Genomic DNA, 20,044 nt, shown 5'->3' on the forward strand with positions numbered 1-20,044 from the left:
GGAAATTGTTTGTCTAACTTTTTTGCAGGTCCAAACCACAGGATCACGTTGTCATGTCTTTACCTAATAATATTACAAAATATACGTTACTACAATCTGATAACCAAAATCAATAATAATTGTCAAGACATAATAAAGAACGCCGCAAAAATCTTTTTGTTTCCAAACTGCACAATATTCATAAAATCATATTTTACATATTTCCGCAACTTATACGATAATGTTACAGATATAAAGATGCATGTTGGATATAAACGGCGTTGTGCGCTCACCGGTTTAGTTTGATTGCAACACTGACTCGAAATGGAGGCGAGGATTTTGCTGTTGTGTTTACTCTCTGTCGTGTTCGTTGGCGCGGAGTTGGGTAAGCATTTTTAAATTAAGAAGCCAAGGAACTTTGTATCATACAGCCTTTACAAAAATATTTTTACTAGTTTTGACTTGATAGTTTCAAGTGTTTATTTTTGTTTATGTAGGCGAAGGAAACGTTGTTGTTTTGTTTTAATTTTGCTGATGAATAACCTTATGTATACATTTTTAAAATGGTTTAAATGAAATCGCATATAAATGAAGGGTTTTTTGAAAAGTTATGAGTATTTGGGCTTTCGGAAAATTCATTGTTTCTATCCCATTTAACTACAACAAGTTATTACTTCGATTCGTATTTCTGTTAGATAGTGTACGACCACGAAACGTATTAATTTAATTTGAATAAAGTTTTAGATATTTAGATCACCGTGGTTTTAATACAATGTTGTACCATAATATCGAGTAATCATAATAGCTTCCAATTGACACTCGATTGTATATTTTAATCTTTAAACATTAACAATATAGTCCATAAGATTGCAAATTAAATGTCTATAACCCCGAGGTTATGTATTCCTACTCAAATTACTAGCCAGTGTGGTGTAACAATGTGCAGGCTAATATGAACTTAATTCAATCATTGCTGTAATTATTGATTTGCATTAATTCAATCATGTAAGTAATTAAATACATTTTTGCACTGTACATTACTGTTGCTTAATATTAGAAATTCTGAATGTGTATAAGTTCAAGTCGCACTTACATAATATTTGGTTAAATTATATACAGTTCAAAATTAACTTTGAAAAGAAAAAATACTCTGGTTCTTTCTCCGTGATCTTTATAAGCATTTTACATGCTAGCGGCTAGAAAATAGTAGGAAAACATGAACTTAAAATGTTATTATATATTTTTTTAATTTGTTAGTGTTAAGTAAATGGTTAGTATTAAATCCATAATCTTTTTTATAAAAGGCGAGTTGTTTAAACGAAAATATTTTGAGCTACAAAAGTCTAAAAGATAATTAAGATTGTAATCAGTAAGAACCTAGATGTATACGTAAGTAAAGAAGATGAGGAAATTGTAACCTACATTCGTATTTCATATGACATAATAAGGCTTGAGGCCTAGTAAATATACATACAATGCATTGCATCAGAGTTCGCGAAATTTCGCCATGAAATGTTTAAATTTTATTGAGAAACATTATTGGTGTGTTGATTTAATACTAAAATAATAGCTCTTTGTTTAACCAAAATTTTGTAAGTACATATACTCGTATAGAAGCGGCAATAGCCTAGTTGGTTGTGGAACGGAGTGCCGAGACGAATGTCCGCAGGTTCAAATCCCAAGGACACACACCTCTGACTGTTATAAAAAAATATGTGTGTATTCTTTGTGAATTATCGCTTGCTTTAACGGTGAAGGAAAACATCGTGAGGAAACCTGCATAGGTACCTGAGAAATTCTCTATTAGGAATTTTCGAGGGTGTGTGAAGTCTACCAATCCGCACTAGGCCATCGTGGTGGACTAAGGCCTATTCCTCTCAGTAGTAGAGGAGGCCCGTGCCCAACAGTAGGACGGTATATAATACAAGGCTGATATTATTATTATTATATACTCGTATAAAAATATAATTAAATAGTCAAAACTGCAAGACTATCAGTCATAAAATGAACTGAACTATAAGCTCTGTACCAACTTACCACAGAATTTATCATCATCATAATGGTATTGAAGACTTAACATCTGATGTCTCAGAGTGCCGAAAGTAGCAATTCTTTATACTTAAGGCAAGTTCACAGATCTGCATGACTTCGTACATTAAAAATTAACTTTTTTTCCTAACAGAACAGTTAGATTTTTTCTGAGGATGGCCTGGTCCCAAAGCCTTATTTCATATTTTTTAATTACGTTCGACTGGGGGTTATTGAACTTTTTTGCTTCGGAATTGTGACAGAAATAATTAATTAACATGTTAGTTTTATTAATTTATAGTCTCGGTGGTCTAGTGAAGGTATTTGGGATGTAAATCCTGAAGTTCCAGGTTCGAATCCTAGGTACGAAAATAAAAAAAAAATGAATTTTTGACTCATTAATGGCAATAAAAACTTTCCCTATTATGAGAGAAAAATAAGCTATACTATAATAATAATGCACACTATTCATATAAAATAACATTCTTAATACTATACGTACTTTAACTAATATAATCCTTATATTTTGCAAGAGTAATATAATTTTTCCTACCTACAGCTATCATTAGCTCATGCAAGACATAAGTAATATTTATATTAAAAATAAAATATGCATTGCCCATAGCGTGCGTAGTGATATCATGTTCGTGACGTCATCTCTTTGAGAACGCCGCACTCATTTGCATGCGGTTATGGATATTGCACGATTTATCTTTACAATTCATTAATACTTTATGTATTTAGGATATCAGAGTGTGAAGGTAGATTACTACAGCACATTAAGAACGAAATTACTCTATAGCAAGGCATTTAAAAAACGAAACACTACACTACAATGAAACTAAAAGTAACTCAATTGTTGACTGTTTCATAGTGTAGTGTTTTGACTAACAAATTGATATGCGACTTTACGAAGGATGGGACAAAGCATGTTTTATATGGACATGGGATTGTAGACCTCATGGTTTTAATATCAATACGGTTTTCTTTTGAATACGTCTGATCCGGAACACGATACGTCATAACATGAAGGCTTGTTACTCTCTGCACGGTCCCTATTTATTGCCATTTTCAATAAACGATACAAAATACTTTTTTCGATCTATCTCAAAACTGAACAAAGTTATTTTGACATGCTTATAAAAGAGTTATCTCGATTGGTTCGTTCTCGGAATCGGATTGAAGATTGAGATTGCGATCGTTCTACTGTATGTAAAGTACAAAATGGATACGATGCACTACCAGGAATAAATTGTATATTCACTGCCGATTTGAATGGTCGAGCCAAATCACCTATTTCGATTCATCGCGAATATGGATCAATCAGAATACAATCTTAGATATTAAAATGACTTATTTGAACCGATTTATTTTCGGGATCGGAAAGAAGATTAAGATCGAGATAGTTCATTGAAAACGGCCGTTAGTGGTCCTTAGGAGTACTATTTAGACAAAAATAACACGAACTTGGCCTGCAAACGTGGTCTATCCTCACTCAACATTCAAATTCATATAATTTCAATGCAGAGTCGTGTTGTGTTGCTAAGACTTTGTTTTACTTATGACCTAACCCGCATAAATTTCTATGGAATATAAGCAGAAAAAAACATAGCTTATTAGTTAGAACTATTGCTGCAATATAAAACTGATAGCAACCCCAAGATAAACATATAGGCTCTTTTGACAAGAGTCAAATAAATTTTATTTGATTCTTATAGTATTGGACAGCTAATGTAAATAGTAGTCATTTTATTCGGGACCATTTATGTGGGAGCAAAGATTAGTGTGACTTTTGTATTTGGTTGGCTTATACTGCCGTGCTAGGCGCAAAAGCGGTATGTCAGGGAAACCTTATTTCAAGGTAATCAAAGTTTTGTTAGTATAGTTTTATAGTTTTGTATGTAAAACTGAGATAGAGAAACTCTTTTAAGGTTTTTTTAACATGTTCTAAACAAGATCATTTAGGTAAGTTCATTGGATGGGTATTTCTTTAAGCTGTCTGACGACATAAAAATCAAGATTTTGATTTTTTCTGAGATACCGCATACGAATAATGTTTACTTAGAAGTAGTAACACAAACCGCATGTCAAAACGGTGAAGTCAGTCAAAAGATTATGACATTGTAGATGAATCCTAGAAACTGCAACGCTAGTCCCGCCTTTTTTATGTCGCTTATTTCTGTACGTCGTGCATTTAAATTAACGAAATCACTTTCTAACTGTCAAAAGAACACCAAGACAATCGTCATGGCGCAGCGGGTAGAATATGAAACTGAAGGCAGTAGGTTAAATCTTCAGACAAAAAATAGCGTGAACCGCAAATAATTGTTATGGCGTTGTGGTTTGTGAGAGCGAAAGTCAGTATTCGGGAAATATTTAGTATCTGATGCATGAAGGTAAATAGCATAGCGTGTTGCTATATTGACTTTGGAATTCAACCTACTATTAATATTGTTTACTAGTTCTCAGCTACGGCTCTGGCCACATGAAAAGTTTTTTCACAATAAAAAGCCTACAGCATTTAGGAGTAATGTAGCTTCCTATTAGAGGGAAATTTTTTAAAATCGATTTCTGAGAACAAACTGTTCAGCTTTATATATCAGTATAGCTGTGGCGCCTAACACTCCTCAACGAACATAATATCGATGCTTTTTTAAATTGCATAAAAAATATCCTACAATTACATCATTAAAATACACGAGTAATTCAAATGAAAATTACAATTATTTATCGCATTAATTCAAGTATCACAACGGATGTTACTGTTATCGCTATATAAACTGGTTTAAAGGATCCATTTCCTGCATCAATAATATGTAGTGTTTGATAGGCTTAGCCTAGTTTTAAATTTATGATTATTTTATGCCTCTAATAAACTTTATTTTTAATGTAATAGTTCATTGTTATCTTAAAATGGTAATAAACATTTAAATTACTTTATCAAACAAACACATCACGCCTATGTCCCCGTAAGGTCAGGCAGAGATGCAAACACCCACCCACTTCTCGCCACGTGTGTGATCCCATGATACAAAGGGGATTCTATCACATCGGGGACAAAGTCTAACTCCTGGCTGATACTGAGCCAAATCATAAGGTTATTTTGTCCGCGTTGGAATTTGAATCCAACGCGGACATTTTGTTGGACAACGTTGGAATTTGGGCCTCAGAGCGGCGTCGTACACACACTACAACCATGACACCCATGCAGTAGCAGAATTAGTTTATATTGATTGTACAATTACACACCAAGACACCACACACACTCAAACACCAATACATAGTGTGATGGTTACAGTTGGTGTTGCTGTTAGTGGATGCATGTGGGTTCTAATTCTAGAACGAGGATTCTAAATAATATTTAATTCAGATAGACATAAAAAGGTAGCATAGCACCTAATCACTTTAAGCCCGCTTCCAACAAATAGTCTAAAATCCTTGAGAAAGGCTTGTGTTCAATACACATCATAATGATAACAATACAAGCTTGGGCTTAGGTAACAATAAAAATCATTCCCGACAGCAATATGTAACTTTAGTAGACATGTTGAACCACTTTTACCAGTAATACCAGTAAATAGCATTGTCTGTCTGTCACACGACACGACCCATTGACTACACCTCGCACAATGATAGAATTTACTGTGAATTTTTTGTTTCATTTCATAGCTTCCGTAAAACGGGAGATTGTTTGAAACGAACCACAAACAGGTCTTTTATGTGTGTCACATCTAAGCCAAGCATATAGAATAGACCCTATTCGAATTCGATTCTTGAGAAGAATTTAATTTAAGTTTAAATAAATATTTGGTATAATTATAGCCTGACCAGAAAAATAAAACAACTGCTTTGATGGCGTCACTTTTGCTTTTTCATTTTGAAGTTAACAGTACAAGAAATCAGTTCCATATTTTACTACAACATATGCGTACTAAATATATTACCACAACATGACGAGGTTTTATATATTCCTGGTCAGACTATAATTATTATCTGTTCAAGAAAAACTTTATATTTTATATTAAAGAAATTTTATAGTATGTCTCACTCTTAAAGATATGTTACTGAACGAATGTTTCGTCCTATAGTTGAGTTGTTAATGCCATCTATCCTAAAATAACGTAAACTACAAAACCATTAAAAAAAAACAGATTGTGCTTACAGATGTATCTATTACTTTCAGTTCAGGTAGGCATGATGTGCGGGTCCAACGAGAGACTACTGGAGTGCGGATGCCCTAAGACCTGCCGAGACCCTGTGCCGGAGTGCAAGGGCGTCTGCCGTCCGGGTTGCTATTGCGAAGACGGCCAGGTCAGGAACGCTACTGGACATTGCGTGAAACTGGCTGATTGCCCTCCTCATAGTAAGTTTATCGTCCGTTATTTTTAATTTTAGTAATGAAGCAAGTTTAGACTAGCAAGTTCTTTGAGCAATATATTGTGCAAGAACTATCGGATATGTTTACACTGATAGCAATATTTCAATAATTCTATACACAAGTGACTCACCGCAATTTCTGTAATTTAGAATTTTCATAAGTAAGCTTGTCACGATTGTTTCCACGGTAAAAATTGCTTCGGGAAGATAACCTTTGCAAATTTTCTTACTAATCCAAATCCTACGTTAGAGTAGGTTTGAAGTAAGTCGGAATTTCAGTCGTAATGTCATTAGTTGGTTAAAAAAATCTAAACAAATAACTTAGTAGCATTTGCTGTCCATTTGTAGGTAAGATTATTACTACTTCACAGTTTTATCATCCCGTTTGTGTATCCAATATCTGTTGAACCAAACCAGCGGGAAGTTAAAACTTCGTCTCTAATACTCTAGGATGTAAATCCAAGCTGAGATAGTATTCCTCATCACCGGTTTAAGATAATTTCTCTTATTATCCCCATCGAACTATCTCAAGTGCTTCAGTTTGTTTCCAATTGGCACATAAACTCCAAACTATTTAAATTGTTATAGTGACTGCATGCATAAAGACGATTGGTGATCTAGGCATCATTAAACTTTAAGATCCTACTTACCTACTGAATTAAGGCTCCAAAATTCAATAAAATACTTATAGATATATGGCTTCTGGATCCAGTCATCATTAGGTATTTAAAACTTGTAAACCTTCCAGAGTATCCCCATTTACCTCTAGAGGATGACTGTCCAGCCCTCGAGGAGTTCAGGCTCTGCGAGCCCTGTAACAAGAGCTGTGAGAATCCCAACCCGGTCTGTCCTGCGCAGTGCTCGCGCGGGTGTTTCTGTAAGGACGGACTATTCCGTGACACTAATGGGAAATGCGTGACGTTTGAGAAATGCTCCAAAGCCACACGTTTGAATGAGATCGGTAATTGCTATCTTCTGGTTTATAACTTCTATTTGGGTTTGGATCTGTCTTAATGGTTTGGTATTCTTTTTCTTCTACTTCTTTGAGGTGTTTTCATTAATACTCTGTGTCTCTGGACATAATCTATTGTGGCTCTTGATTATTTCTTGTTACTATCTATTTAATCATCTTGGGTATACTTTTTGCTATCTTGTGCAAGGGCTTTCTGTAAAAATATCATACTTTTGTCTCATGATCCTTCACTGATTTAAATTTCCGCTATTTCTATCCCTGCGATCGAGTTTGGTTTTTCTGTAATCTCCTTGAAGTTAAACAATTTTATTTTTTGGGTTGTTTATTTTTCTTTAACCTAGCATAATGTATCACGCAAGATAAAAGACAATTATTCAAACACATTTGATATTTACTATCATAACTCGGAAAAGTCATTGAAATACGGATGTTTACGTAGTGGATCCAACCTTGGTACGATTCCGAGTAACTGAGTCAGTTATGATTTGTCACTCATCTTTAGTTTCACAAAATTATGCGGAGAGAGACAGTGTGGCATTGATGAGAAGGTTTTTGTCATTACCTCGAAATTCGAATTAGTCTTATTAACTTAATATTACTTTATTAAGACGAGTACGACTATTGCGCTCAGGTCCTGGGTTCGAATCCCGAGTCAAACCAAAATTGTGACTGGGTTTTTCCATTCCAAAAATTACTCAATCACAGAAAAATGAGTTAGTATTTTTAGGGGAGCGAGTATACATGTGATTTAATTATATTTATTTTTTTATTCGTATTACATAATCTTCATGAAGCACTGTTTAAACATCAGGTATAAACTTCTTTTTGATTGCAATATTAGCAAAAACTTATACCTCAATTATTTTCAGGTTACATCCCTCAACCAATCCCGTACCGCATCATGTGCGGACCCCTCCAAAGGTACAGATCCTGCGAGACCTGTGAAAAGACTTGCAGCAACCCCAACCCACCCTGCCCGATGCCCTGCAAGAAAGGCTGCTTCTGCGACCCTGGATACGTGAGGGCACCTAGCGGAGACTGTGTTAAACTAAATGAATGCCCTAAAGGTCTGTAAGAAACGAATAGTAAGTAAGGGATTTTGCAAGTTTAAGGAACTATAAGAAACAAAGAGAAGGAAAAGTATGGTGGCTGGACTCATTGATTGTATCAAATTATGGATTCCTCTCTAAAGAGAGGAAAGTAATTACCAATTCACTTTTTTTAAAGGAATTTGGATTTTCTGCCTTAGTTCACTAGGACGGCAAGACTACCCTACATATTTTTAATTAATAATGATTTTTGGGCGCCGCCAGGATGACTTTTAAGCGCTTGATTTTTGCATTGAATATAAATTAAAGGTTCAAAATAACTTATCTTTGTTTCTTGTAGTGCAGTAGTTAGTTTTGCACGGTATTTGAGCAAGGGAGGTTAAATCGAAGCACGTAGTACATTGAACATAAAATAGGCGAGCAAAGCTCAAATGTTATATATCTGATAATGCAATGTACTTTAAAATTTATGTTGAATAAGTAAATACAAAAAAAAGTGATAGACGTATGCAGTATTATGGATAGATTTTTAGAATACAAATAATTAAATACCTGTCAATAATTATCTTCTTCACATATAATAATATTTAATGGACTATAACTATATTTATTTCGTCTATACAAATTACTGCTCTGAAAATTGTTTTTTTCTATAACTGCAAATGAATAGATTGAAATGTTGCACAATAATGCTGGCAGTCTCCCGAAAGAATTTTCTAGAAACATAAGCTTGTATTTAGGTTAATTTACAAGGTATTGTTTTTATAAAGTCTAACGTAGTACCTTAGTCTGCAATGCATATGTGTCATGCTCTTTCTTTATAGTTATCTTTCTCTTTTGAACTAAGAATAACCTCTCTGCCTTCTTGCACTCAATGGGAATTATTACACGTTTCTTGATTTCAATAAAGAGCACTGTATTTATGACGATAAGGTTTAAAAATTGTTTTAAGCAATGCATCCATGCGCTAAATTTGAATAAAAAGATAAGGAACATTTGAATATTTTTTGGACTAAGAATTTCAATCTGTTCGCCAGAATTCAATCTGTTTGCCAAAATGTTGTAATTGTATTACAATAAAATACCTGTTATCTATATTGCGTTATACAATATCCCGTTTTCTCGTTTTATGTAGAACATACTTTGCGTAACTTACTTAACGAAGTAAACACATTCACAAAAAAAATCTCACTTTGGTAACTGCGCGTATTGAATGCAATGCTAAATTAATTTTAAGATATTTATTTGTATATTTGTTTGTTGATAATAAAATATTGCAATTCTTACTCTTGTCTTATTTCTTCCTTCCTCAAGTGTAGAAATCTGTGAGCACAATTTCTTTGCCTCATGTACGCAAAATAATATTAATATTGTACTATTTGTCTAATAGCATTATTATTGTAAACTAAATGTAGAACTACCGAAGTCTAAAGTCTGCACATATACTGAATTTAGGAACTGCCTTTTTTATACGTACGTGTTAGTGACCCCACAGCACCTGATGGTAAGTGAAGTGGAGTCCAATAGAATATCGACTGACGAAAGATTATTACCCCTCAACAGTCGACACAATTATGCTAACATATTGGAACCGGATATTCACAAGCTGATCCCGGAATGCGACACACTGACGTGGACTATATGGCGGGTTTTAACACCTTGTGTACGGTGGTCGCTATCCGGGCGGATATAAAATATATCCTACCACCAGCATATACGCTACCACCAGCAAATATGTATATATGATATAAACTCTGATATTTTCCAGTAACACAGTAGAGCCATATTGACAACTTTAACACAAGCTATTTAGTTACAAAATTTTGTAATAGTTTAAAGGCTAAAGATTTAACTAACATCAGAGATGCTTATATTATTTTTTGCTCTTAACAAAAGAGCTTAATCCTAATACGAATTTATCGCTCGATGACATAAACAGTTGATAAACACAGTTTATACTTAGTTTTAGAATTTGTTCATTATTTGCTGAATAATGCTCAGACCTATAAAAATTCACAACAGAAAACAATAGCACAAGACCCAAAACTCAAACGAATTCAGTTTGAAGTAAATTCTAGCTGAAGTAACCCTGGGTGGAGCTCACGACCCTACAGTAGAAGACTGCGCTTCTGATGAAGAGTTTCTCTCGTGTGGATGGTGTGAGCCCAGCTGCTCAGACCCCGCGCCGATCTGCCCCGTCGGAGTTTGTACCAGAGGCTGCTTGTGTAGACCTCCACTCTTGAGACATCGGAGTGGCCATTGCGTCCAGGAGAAAGACTGTTTACCTCGTAAGTGTCTGTCGAACTGATGTAACTAGGATAGATGTTTGTATTCTTTAAGGCGATAGACCTCCTAAGTCTAAAAGAAAGGCCTTCTAAGTAGAAGGTAGAGACAGTCTCTCTGGATAGGTTACTGTGTGAAGTGACAGTTGTGTGTGTTTAAAGAATATTTTCGCCAGTGAGGCACTTGGCATTATGAGACTTAAGTTGAGGACAGTACAGAGGATGTTTATATTAACATACATAAAATTAAAATAAAACATAAAATTATCATATAACTGGATATTTTTAAAGGTAACGAACATGAATCAGTAACTCATTTACTATAGATTACAAGGAAAGATCTACAAATCAATTTGTACTGCTATGTGGGTACTTACTATTTTTACAAAGCAATTACGTATTGTAATTTTTAGGGCTGGCAGTCATTGTAAACGATTTATATTAATATTGTGGATAAATAAAAGGTATATAAAGAGTTTAAAATAGAGCACATTAATTCTCTAAAAGACTTTAAAATATAATAATAATGTACTTTAATTCTTTAAACGAACCTATGAAAGAATAGAACTTATACAAGATGTTAGAGAATGGAATTGATGGGAGATAGGAAATATAACAGCAAATCAAGTTACGTAAATTAACCTACTTGAAACAATGAAGGTAGAACCCATAAACTATTCTAAATTCTATATCAACAACTGCAGCCCTGCAGTGATGCTACACCGGTAGAAGCTATATAAATAAACAATTACATCTTATCCTTTTAAGTTTTGAAAAAGAATTTTGCTAGATGTAAAAACGCTGCTCTTAATCTTTACCCTGGTGCCCAGACGATTCGGCACTTTGGCAGTTGATGCAAGATTCCTTTCGTGTTCTGGCGAATAGTGGTACTTATGCTCTATCCAAGTCCCTGCCTTTAAAATCTTCTACGTTAGCACTTAGGGCCAACCCTTAAGACAAGCAATAAACCGTATGGCCCTCATGCGTCCACTGTCCAGGGCAACGTGTGCCCTTGAACTTTGCGTCAATTTCGAAAGGGCATAAACAAGATGCGCCCGCAGCCTCGCCCTACTTGCACGATATCGAATGCATGATTGATTACACTTATCAATGTTGAAAACAAATGTACATACTGTCTAGCCCGTGTAGCTATCTTAGTCATGGTGCCTAGGGTCACAACATAAAAAGATTAACCTACATAAGAGTCTAAGCAAATAATAAAAATTTTAAATTTTATTTATTTTGATAAAAATGATTCCCAATTATCTGAATGATTTTATTATTATAGAGTTGCCATGCCTATCTACAACTCTGGTGATTTTGGTTAGAATTTGGTTTAATTTCAAAAACTCAATGCTCAAAAGTATATTGTTTATGAATTATGGTTTGCTTTAAGGCGATACCTCAAGGTCCATTTTCATACATTTTGTTTCACCTTTAATCTGGGTAACTAAACAAGTATTGGCAAGTAAAGAATTTAAATTCACGTCTAGTTAGTGATTAGTTCTCGCAGTTGAAAGAAAAACGTAAAAATAATTAATAATCTTGGATATTTCTGCCTTTAAAATTTCGTCATATTAAATTTTAAAGGCCGAAATATCCATGATTACCATTACCCAGATTAAAGCCGAAACAAAATATATGAAAATGGACCTTGAGGTATCGCCTTAACGGTGAAGGAAAACATTGTGAGGAAGCCTGCATACTTGAGAATTCTCTACAAGAATTTCGAGGATAGGTATATGCCCTCATATCAACCCGCAACCTGGCCAACGAGGTGATCTTTTAATACAGGAGACCCGAGCTTAGCAGTACGCACTATATTATATAGATCTGGAAGTATTATTTATTATTATACTTAAGAAGTCACTGTCCTAGTGCATCAGAGTAACAAATTTATCCACTATCCCTTACAGACAAATGTACGGAGCCCAACGAAGAGTATGTCTGCCGGTACGGGTGCGAGCCGCGGTGCGACCGGCCGACGTGCACGGTGCGCCCGCGCCGCTGCGCGCTCGGCTGCCACTGCCGACTCGGATATTTACGAGACATCACCACTGGGCTCTGTGTCACCAGCGACAACTGCACCAGGAGTGATGCTGTTATTTCAGTTAGAAATTGATGTTATTGTATGTGATATTAAATAAAATATATACTTAAAACATAGCTTTGCCTGTTGATTTTAAGCTCCTTTAAATAAGTTTATTTGCGTTATGTCTCGAAACCAACATGTATCTATTAACTTATTTTTTTTAAATCTTGATTCTATTAGTGAAGTTGAAACTTTTATAGGAGTTGACTCTGCAATTTAAATATTATCTCAGGCGATCCAGCTTATATAAGTCCAAGTTCACGTTACGAATTACCTAAACCGTCCCTCGATAAGAAAATAATATACATATACTTAAATAGCATGTTATATAAATGATTAAGAATCTAATTTATATAGATACAGAGTAACGACCACAAAAATACATCCATAGTATCACGCATCTATCCTATAGGAGTAGGCAGGGACTATGGATCGCCACTTTGCACGATTCTGGTAAACTTCTCTCGCTTCCTCCACCTTCATAAATCTCTTCATGCATTCCCGCCGGTTCAGGGTGCTTTTGACCTGGTCTTTACTAAGAATGTCCGATATCTGACATGCGAAGATTCAGTACGGTTGACCCGTACCGGTTCTTCAATCTACATTGGCCTTATATATCTTCTTTATCAGTCTTCTATCATTCATCCTTTCCACATGCCCAAACCACTTTAGCATGCCCATCTCAATTTTGATTACTACATCCTCTGTCACTCCACACATGTCCATTACTGTAAGTAGTATGCCGCACTCTATCATTCATAGTCACCGCATACTGCTCTCATTTCCACTGCTTAAATAAAAACCAACCATCAAAATAACTAAAACATAATTTGTTTAACTACCTACCTAAGTTGTAAGTAGGTCCACCTGTATAATATTTTGCATACCTTTTATTATTGATGAATGTACTAATTACATAAATGCAAAACGGACTCCCCTGCGAGGAATCTAACCCCGGTTTCCCGCGTGACAGACGGAGTTACTGACCACCTCAAAGGAAGCACCACTAGGTACCAAGGATTGCAATGACCTTGATAAAAAGTAATGATGTCCTTGTCAGTACTTACCTCAGAACCTCAACACTTACTCCTTTTTCGTTTAGAAATGACCTACGTAAAATTATGCCTACGATTTTTCTTTTTGAAATGAAAAATATATTCCTATTGTTATGTAATTATTTCCTGTATATTAATATTGGGAACTAAGATACTGTGAATCATGCTATGTATGATTTTTTTTTATTGTGCGTAGCGGGCGTTTGTGAAGGGGCTGCGACGCTTTCACTATGTTTCAGAACGAAACAAAACTGCCATGCAAGTTGTTTACGCTATAAGTTTACAATTTACATTACACAATAATATAAACAGGATAATATAATAATGAGTGAGAAACTAAAAGAATTGCGAGAAAGGTCGCAAAAAAGAAAAAAGTTGCTAGCACAGACTGTACGTATTGTTACTATTTCAGTATTTATTCATAACCTAACATTCGTAATTTCAAATTCCGAATTCCTTTTGCAGCTTGGTGTTTCTAGTGTTAGTGAGCTGAGGCATGCATTGGGGTCGACCTTGGACATGCCTGCGAAGAAGCAGGCGGTGCCTGGATGCGGGAATGAGGGCGATAAACCGACCTCAAAGGAACAACTTGATGGATTGGTCTACACGGACTCTTCAACATTCCTAAAGGTAACTACCGCTTTTCCTTTCGTAATAAGCTCGATATTGATCTGAAAATATAGAAATTGGCATAATATTAATTCAAGTTGAATTACATTGCTGCTAACGCGTATTAAATGCTAAACCGGTTTTGTGTGATTAGGTAACAAATTCAGAAACTACAGTCAAAGTGTATGATGTGTGAATTCATGTTTATTTTTAGTATGCCCTAATATTGTTTCTGTTATACTTCGGATATATTTTCCATATTTTATTTAACTGTAGGTTTCTATGGATAAGTAAAGAAATATATGACAAGCAGATTTATTTCATCATAAATAATACTTCTGCCGATAAACTGAATAACATAAATTATATACTTAAATAATATTGTACAGTACTGTATTTGTTGCTATAAGATTTTATCTCAGTTCTCACACATAGTTACACTGGTTTAGTCTTTCAAACAGCAATGCTTTCTCATAGCTACTTAGTGTCTTGTTGAACATACTTATCATTGGGAGAAAATAATAATATAAAAAACCGCGATAAAATACTTATCATTATTGATGTGAAGCCATCTCACAATCATAATATATTCGGATGAATGTTTTAAAAATATAAGTCAAACAGCATCATAACCCATACCAATATTCTTCTCCCCAGGGAACTCAATCATCGAACCCCCACAATGATTACTGTCAGCACTTTGTAGACACGGGGCAGAGACCGCAGAACTTTATCAGGGATGTGGGGCTTGCAGACCGGTTTGAGGAGTACCCGAAGCTCAGAGAACTGATCAAGTTGAAAGATGATCTTATCGCACAAACTGCCACACCGCCCATGTATTTGAAGTGTGATTTGAAGGTAAGGCTTACAATAGTGTGGAGTTGTGATATATTAATAAGTTTTTTTTTCCTCATGAGTCAAATTTAGGGTGTGTTTTCACAATTGGGGTGTCAGGGAATGGTGAAGGCTGAGGTTCATTATTTGATATGTTGCTTGTATCTGCAATAGTACAATGGTGGAAGTTGTGAGGCACAATGGAAAAGTTGAGTGTTGGAAGGGAATTTGGAGAGAGGAGAGTAAAGGAAGGAAAGTGCCTTGTTTAGAATGAGAGGAGGGGAGAAAGAAGAGAAATGTTCCCAAGCCTGTATAGGCCTCAATGTGAGTATACAACCAAGAGGTATACCACAGTGAATGTCTCCCTGTGCATTCAGTGTAGAGACCAAGTGCACTAGAATGGCCTTAGGGGGATGTGTTAATAGGATTTTTTTTCAAATGATTCGACTATGGGCTTAATTTATTTATCTATAAATTCAGCAGCAACATAACTACTGTATTTTGAGAAAATTGTTGGGGATAGAGGGCTGTTAATAGGTAAGGCCACATGAATTTATGAATAAATGAGCCTTTTTTTAACCAAGCAATATTTACTTTATATAGATAATTTCAAGTTAGCATAACATTAAATTATAAACAATATTAATTTGTATTTTCCATAATTTATCATTATTGTTCTTAATTATAATTTATACCTATAATATTATGAAAAAGTTTTTTTTTTTTTTAATACCATAGTCCATGCAGTGTTTATATAAATTCTATTACCTTTACTACACTATGGTTTCACAAAGGTTAATCAACAATTCAATATTATTCGTATTTTGGGATTTATATTAGGCATGATTATTATAGCTAGTAATCACTTACCGTAAAATAATCACTTGCTTATTATATACAAAATTATGATAATCATCTTAAATTCACAATTTCGAAAATAAATTAGAAATATATTTTAAGGCAAAATTTTGTCGATGTAATTTTGTAGCAGAGTTAGATCATTATGAACAAATGTATGCTAGATACTAAACAAACAATATGGGTAACAGTATTATTGCAAAAGCTTTTAAAACCAGTCAATCTTCTCTCAAGATAAGTGTCTTAAAAAATTATAAAACCCATAACATGCCATACTTAAATACACCTTTATTTTCTAAAAAGCTTGGTAACAAATTTTAATCATACAATTTACAAGTACTCTTATGTTTGGATAATCTTATGTTTGATATTAAGTTTGGCAAAACACTTAAGTTTATAAAAACTGACTAAATAATTCTTTAATTTATGGTCCCAAGTATTGAGAAGTTGAAAAAATGCCATTATAGTTAGATTTAAAAGAGGTTTTTGGTAAGTTTACATACCTGAGTGATAATTTTAAATTAATTTTGATTGAATTTTTTGTTCAGTTTTGTTGAATATTTGAGAATAATCTGATTAAGTCGAGATTTGAATATATTATCGTGATGTTTGGTAGACCTTTTATTATGGTGACCTTAAGTACTAAATGGCATATAAAAATAATATGATTTTTATTTATTTTCCTTGTAGGCTGTATAGAAAGCGGCTCTCGATTCAATTCCCGGGCCAGGTAAAGATTTATGAGGAAAACACGATTTTTACGGACAAAATATTACTATGCCAACATATAAAATTAAAAACAAAACATAGTGTTAAATTTAAAATATGTTGGTATATGTGCAGACATTCGACCTGAAGCAGATGGGTAACAAGTTCGACGTGATCCTGGTGGAGCCGCCGCTGGGCGCGGGCTGGCGCTGGCAGGACGTGCTCGCGCTGGACCTGCAGCAGGTCGCCCAGGCCAGGTCCTTCGTATTCCTCTGGTGCGGCAGCTCGGAGGGTAAGGATGTTGATAAGGTTTTAATGTATACATGGATGGCCAATATGCCATGATAAAAATATTTACACCAAAAAGATGAGGTTAAATTAAAAAGATATCTTGATATTGTTATAACAATCAACTGATTGATCTGAAGAATTATTGTTTTTATTCTTTTTTTTTTTAATTCTCGTTGGTAACACTTTTACAATTTATAAAAAAATGTATCCTTGTTAGTTTATTAACTGCAATAATGCAATTCCAGGTTTGGACATGGGCAGGGAATGTTTAAAAAAGTGGGGATTCCGACGATGCGAAGACATCTGCTGGATAAAAACTAATATCAAAAATCCTGGACACTCCAAGAACTTGGAGCACAATGCGGTGTTCCAACGGACCAAGGAGCATTGCCTCATGGGCATCAAAGGAACTGTCAGGAGATCGGTTGATGGAGACTTCATACACGCTAATGTGGACATAGACTTGATAATATCCGAGGACCCTGAGTTCGGCAGTACGGAGAAGCCGATAGAAATTTTCCATATCATGGAACACTTTTGTCTTGGTCGGAGAAGGTAAGCATTACATAGGAATAGGAATATAAAATAATTTTGTTATGTATAAAAACTATAATTCTGCAAGTCATTCAATTTAATGATATCCTACATATTTTTTACTTACGTTTTATTATGTTATTGTCCAGAGTAATAATAACACTTAATAGAACAATTTATACATAGCACTATTTTGTTACCTATAAAAGGTTTCTTCGTATATTATATAGCTTTCTTGCGGCTTCGGCCGCGTGAAAGATTTCCGGAATAAAAGTCTCACTATAAATTTTCCCGGGATATGAAGTAGCCTATGTTCTTCCCTGGGTCTCAAACTATCTCCATACTAAATTTCATCGAAATCTGATGGGTAGTTTTTGAGTTTATCGCGTTCAGTCAGGCCGACAGATGCGGCGGGGGACTTTATTTCATAATATATTTTTTGGAACTTTTTACAAGGAACAATTCCGTCATACATGCTTGTTGCCTAACTTTAACCATTTACGCAGTGTACGCAACGGAAGTTCCCGAAATGAATTAATTTTCCCCGCTTTTGCAACATTTTTCGTGGATGCTCTGCTCCTATTGGTCATAGTGTGATGTTATACAGCCCATAGCCTTCCTCGATAAAGGAGCTATCCAACATTAAAAAGTATTTTTCAGTTCGAACTTGTAGTTCCTGCGAGTAGCGCGTTTAAACAAACACTTCAGCTTTATATAATAGTATAAATAAGTCATTCCATGATTAGCAAAGTAAATATTTGTTGATATTATGAACTACCTGTAATTGTAATGGTTGTAATCTGCCATCGTAGCCTAAAGGAGTTGTACCTGAATATTCTTGCAATAAACAATTTAAATTGTTCCAGAATCCACCTATTCGGACGGGACTCTACGATCAGGCCGGGTTGGGTGACCATCGGCCACGAACTGACCAATTCCAACTTCAACGCTGAACTGTACGCCTCATACTTCACCGAAGGCAGGGAAAGTACAGGGTGCACAGAGAGGATAGAAGCTCTGAGGCCGAAAAGTCCTCCTAACGCCAGTAAAGGGGCTCGTCCTAGAGGCAGGGGCGGTTTCAGAGGCCGGGGAAGAGGCAGGGGAGCTATTTAAGAGTTAAAAGTATTGGAATATTAATGATACGTTTGTGCTGTTTTGCGGAATCTACAGAAACTGACGAAATCAACTACTCGTTTTGACTAGAGTGACGAGATCTTAACTCCATGGTCAGAATGATAACGGTTATTGTGTTATTATTTAACACGATCCGAAAAATATTAAATACAAGAGGCACGAATCGTTTTTCTACTTTATTTTATGTGTGAGGTGGAGAAATTAATTGACGTATATTGAAATGTTTGAATGTTTAGATAGTGAATACGTAAAATATGTATTAGGTAAATAAAATTAATTATTTGTTTATCTTGTTATTTATTTTATTGTATTGGAGCGTGTTCGGAGACATAGTCTTGCCTCGAATTTGTTTAGCTGCTGGCTGCTTTGTATACCCATTAGCGTAGTCACGGATTCTCTAGGGGAAAAATCAGACGGGAGAAGAAAAAAAAATTCGCCGAATTCTACGAAACAGCTGCACCACTCGAGGTCCCTGTAAACGCATTCCTTTTCCTGGTGTGGGCAGACGTTTCTAGGGCACACCTATCCTTTTCCTCCTCTCCTTGCTACGCCCATGTGTAGACCGCACGCGTGCAGTCAAGTACCATTTGAGCATGCTACCGCATAGAGGATTTTTATTATACCACATTTAGCTAAATTATATATTCATTACTCGTGAACGGGTGCTGCTTGTGTGGACTATTCTGCCCATTTCGCTTACTATTTCAATTGTTAGGGGTGCTAAGAGGAAATAATTATAAGCATAATAAAAATCATGATTCCTGAGAGGGTTGTGCACTCATATGAAAATTTAAATTAATTTATTCCTTATTTTACGAGCATATAAATGAACTGCTCTAACGATAATAAAAAAACAAATGTATTTTTCCTCTCTGCTCTCTTTATCATGTACTGTATGTAGTCTTTACCTTAAACTGATTTTGAAAAGAGCAACACCAGTTTCTCGCCCGTTCTTCTCTGGTGAAAACTGCTTTCCGAACTGGTAGTAGAGTTAATATTGACGGAATCTAAATGATGTATAACATTTTACGGATTCAAATAAATCATTTCATTTACAAAAAAAAAACCTACCACGTAGTAGTGTGTTCAAGTTGCTTGCCGACAGCTATTGGGGCGCATTCGAAATAAGTTTGCCATTGCGCACATTCTTTTGCGTCATAATCTTTTGCAAATACTGGCCAATGGATAAATTGAATAACGGACAAGCCTTACTAGCAATTTGGTAAAACAAAAGATTTTGT

At 35.1% G+C, this 20,044-nt stretch overlaps 2 protein-coding genes across 2 annotated transcripts; both read left to right on the plus strand.

Moving 5' to 3' along the window:
- Nucleotides 1-258: 258 nt before the first annotated feature.
- LOC115441792 (NF-X1-type zinc finger protein NFXL1) lies at nucleotides 259-12,854 on the plus strand. Its single transcript, XM_030166698.2, has 6 exons — nucleotides 259-364; nucleotides 6,191-6,370; nucleotides 7,133-7,345; nucleotides 8,227-8,424; nucleotides 10,485-10,694; nucleotides 12,605-12,854. The coding sequence occupies exons 1-6, from the start codon at nucleotides 304-306 to the stop codon at nucleotides 12,808-12,810; spliced, it is 1,068 nt and encodes a 355-aa protein (XP_030022558.1). The 5' UTR covers nucleotides 259-303; the 3' UTR covers nucleotides 12,811-12,854.
- Nucleotides 12,855-14,042: 1,188 nt separating this feature from the next.
- LOC115441817 (N6-adenosine-methyltransferase non-catalytic subunit) lies at nucleotides 14,043-19,091 on the plus strand. The gene is made up of 6 exons (XM_030166731.2): nucleotides 14,043-14,225; nucleotides 14,301-14,465; nucleotides 15,102-15,302; nucleotides 16,980-17,136; nucleotides 17,381-17,690; nucleotides 18,536-19,091. The coding sequence occupies exons 1-6, from the start codon at nucleotides 14,160-14,162 to the stop codon at nucleotides 18,780-18,782; spliced, it is 1,146 nt and encodes a 381-aa protein (XP_030022591.1). The 5' UTR covers nucleotides 14,043-14,159; the 3' UTR covers nucleotides 18,783-19,091.
- The last annotated feature ends 953 nt before the right edge of the window (nucleotides 19,092-20,044 follow it).

Source organism: Manduca sexta, chromosome 10 (assembly GCF_014839805.1).
Source record: "Manduca sexta isolate Smith_Timp_Sample1 chromosome 10, JHU_Msex_v1.0, whole genome shotgun sequence".
Lineage (NCBI taxonomy): Eukaryota > Metazoa > Arthropoda > Insecta > Lepidoptera > Sphingidae > Manduca > Manduca sexta.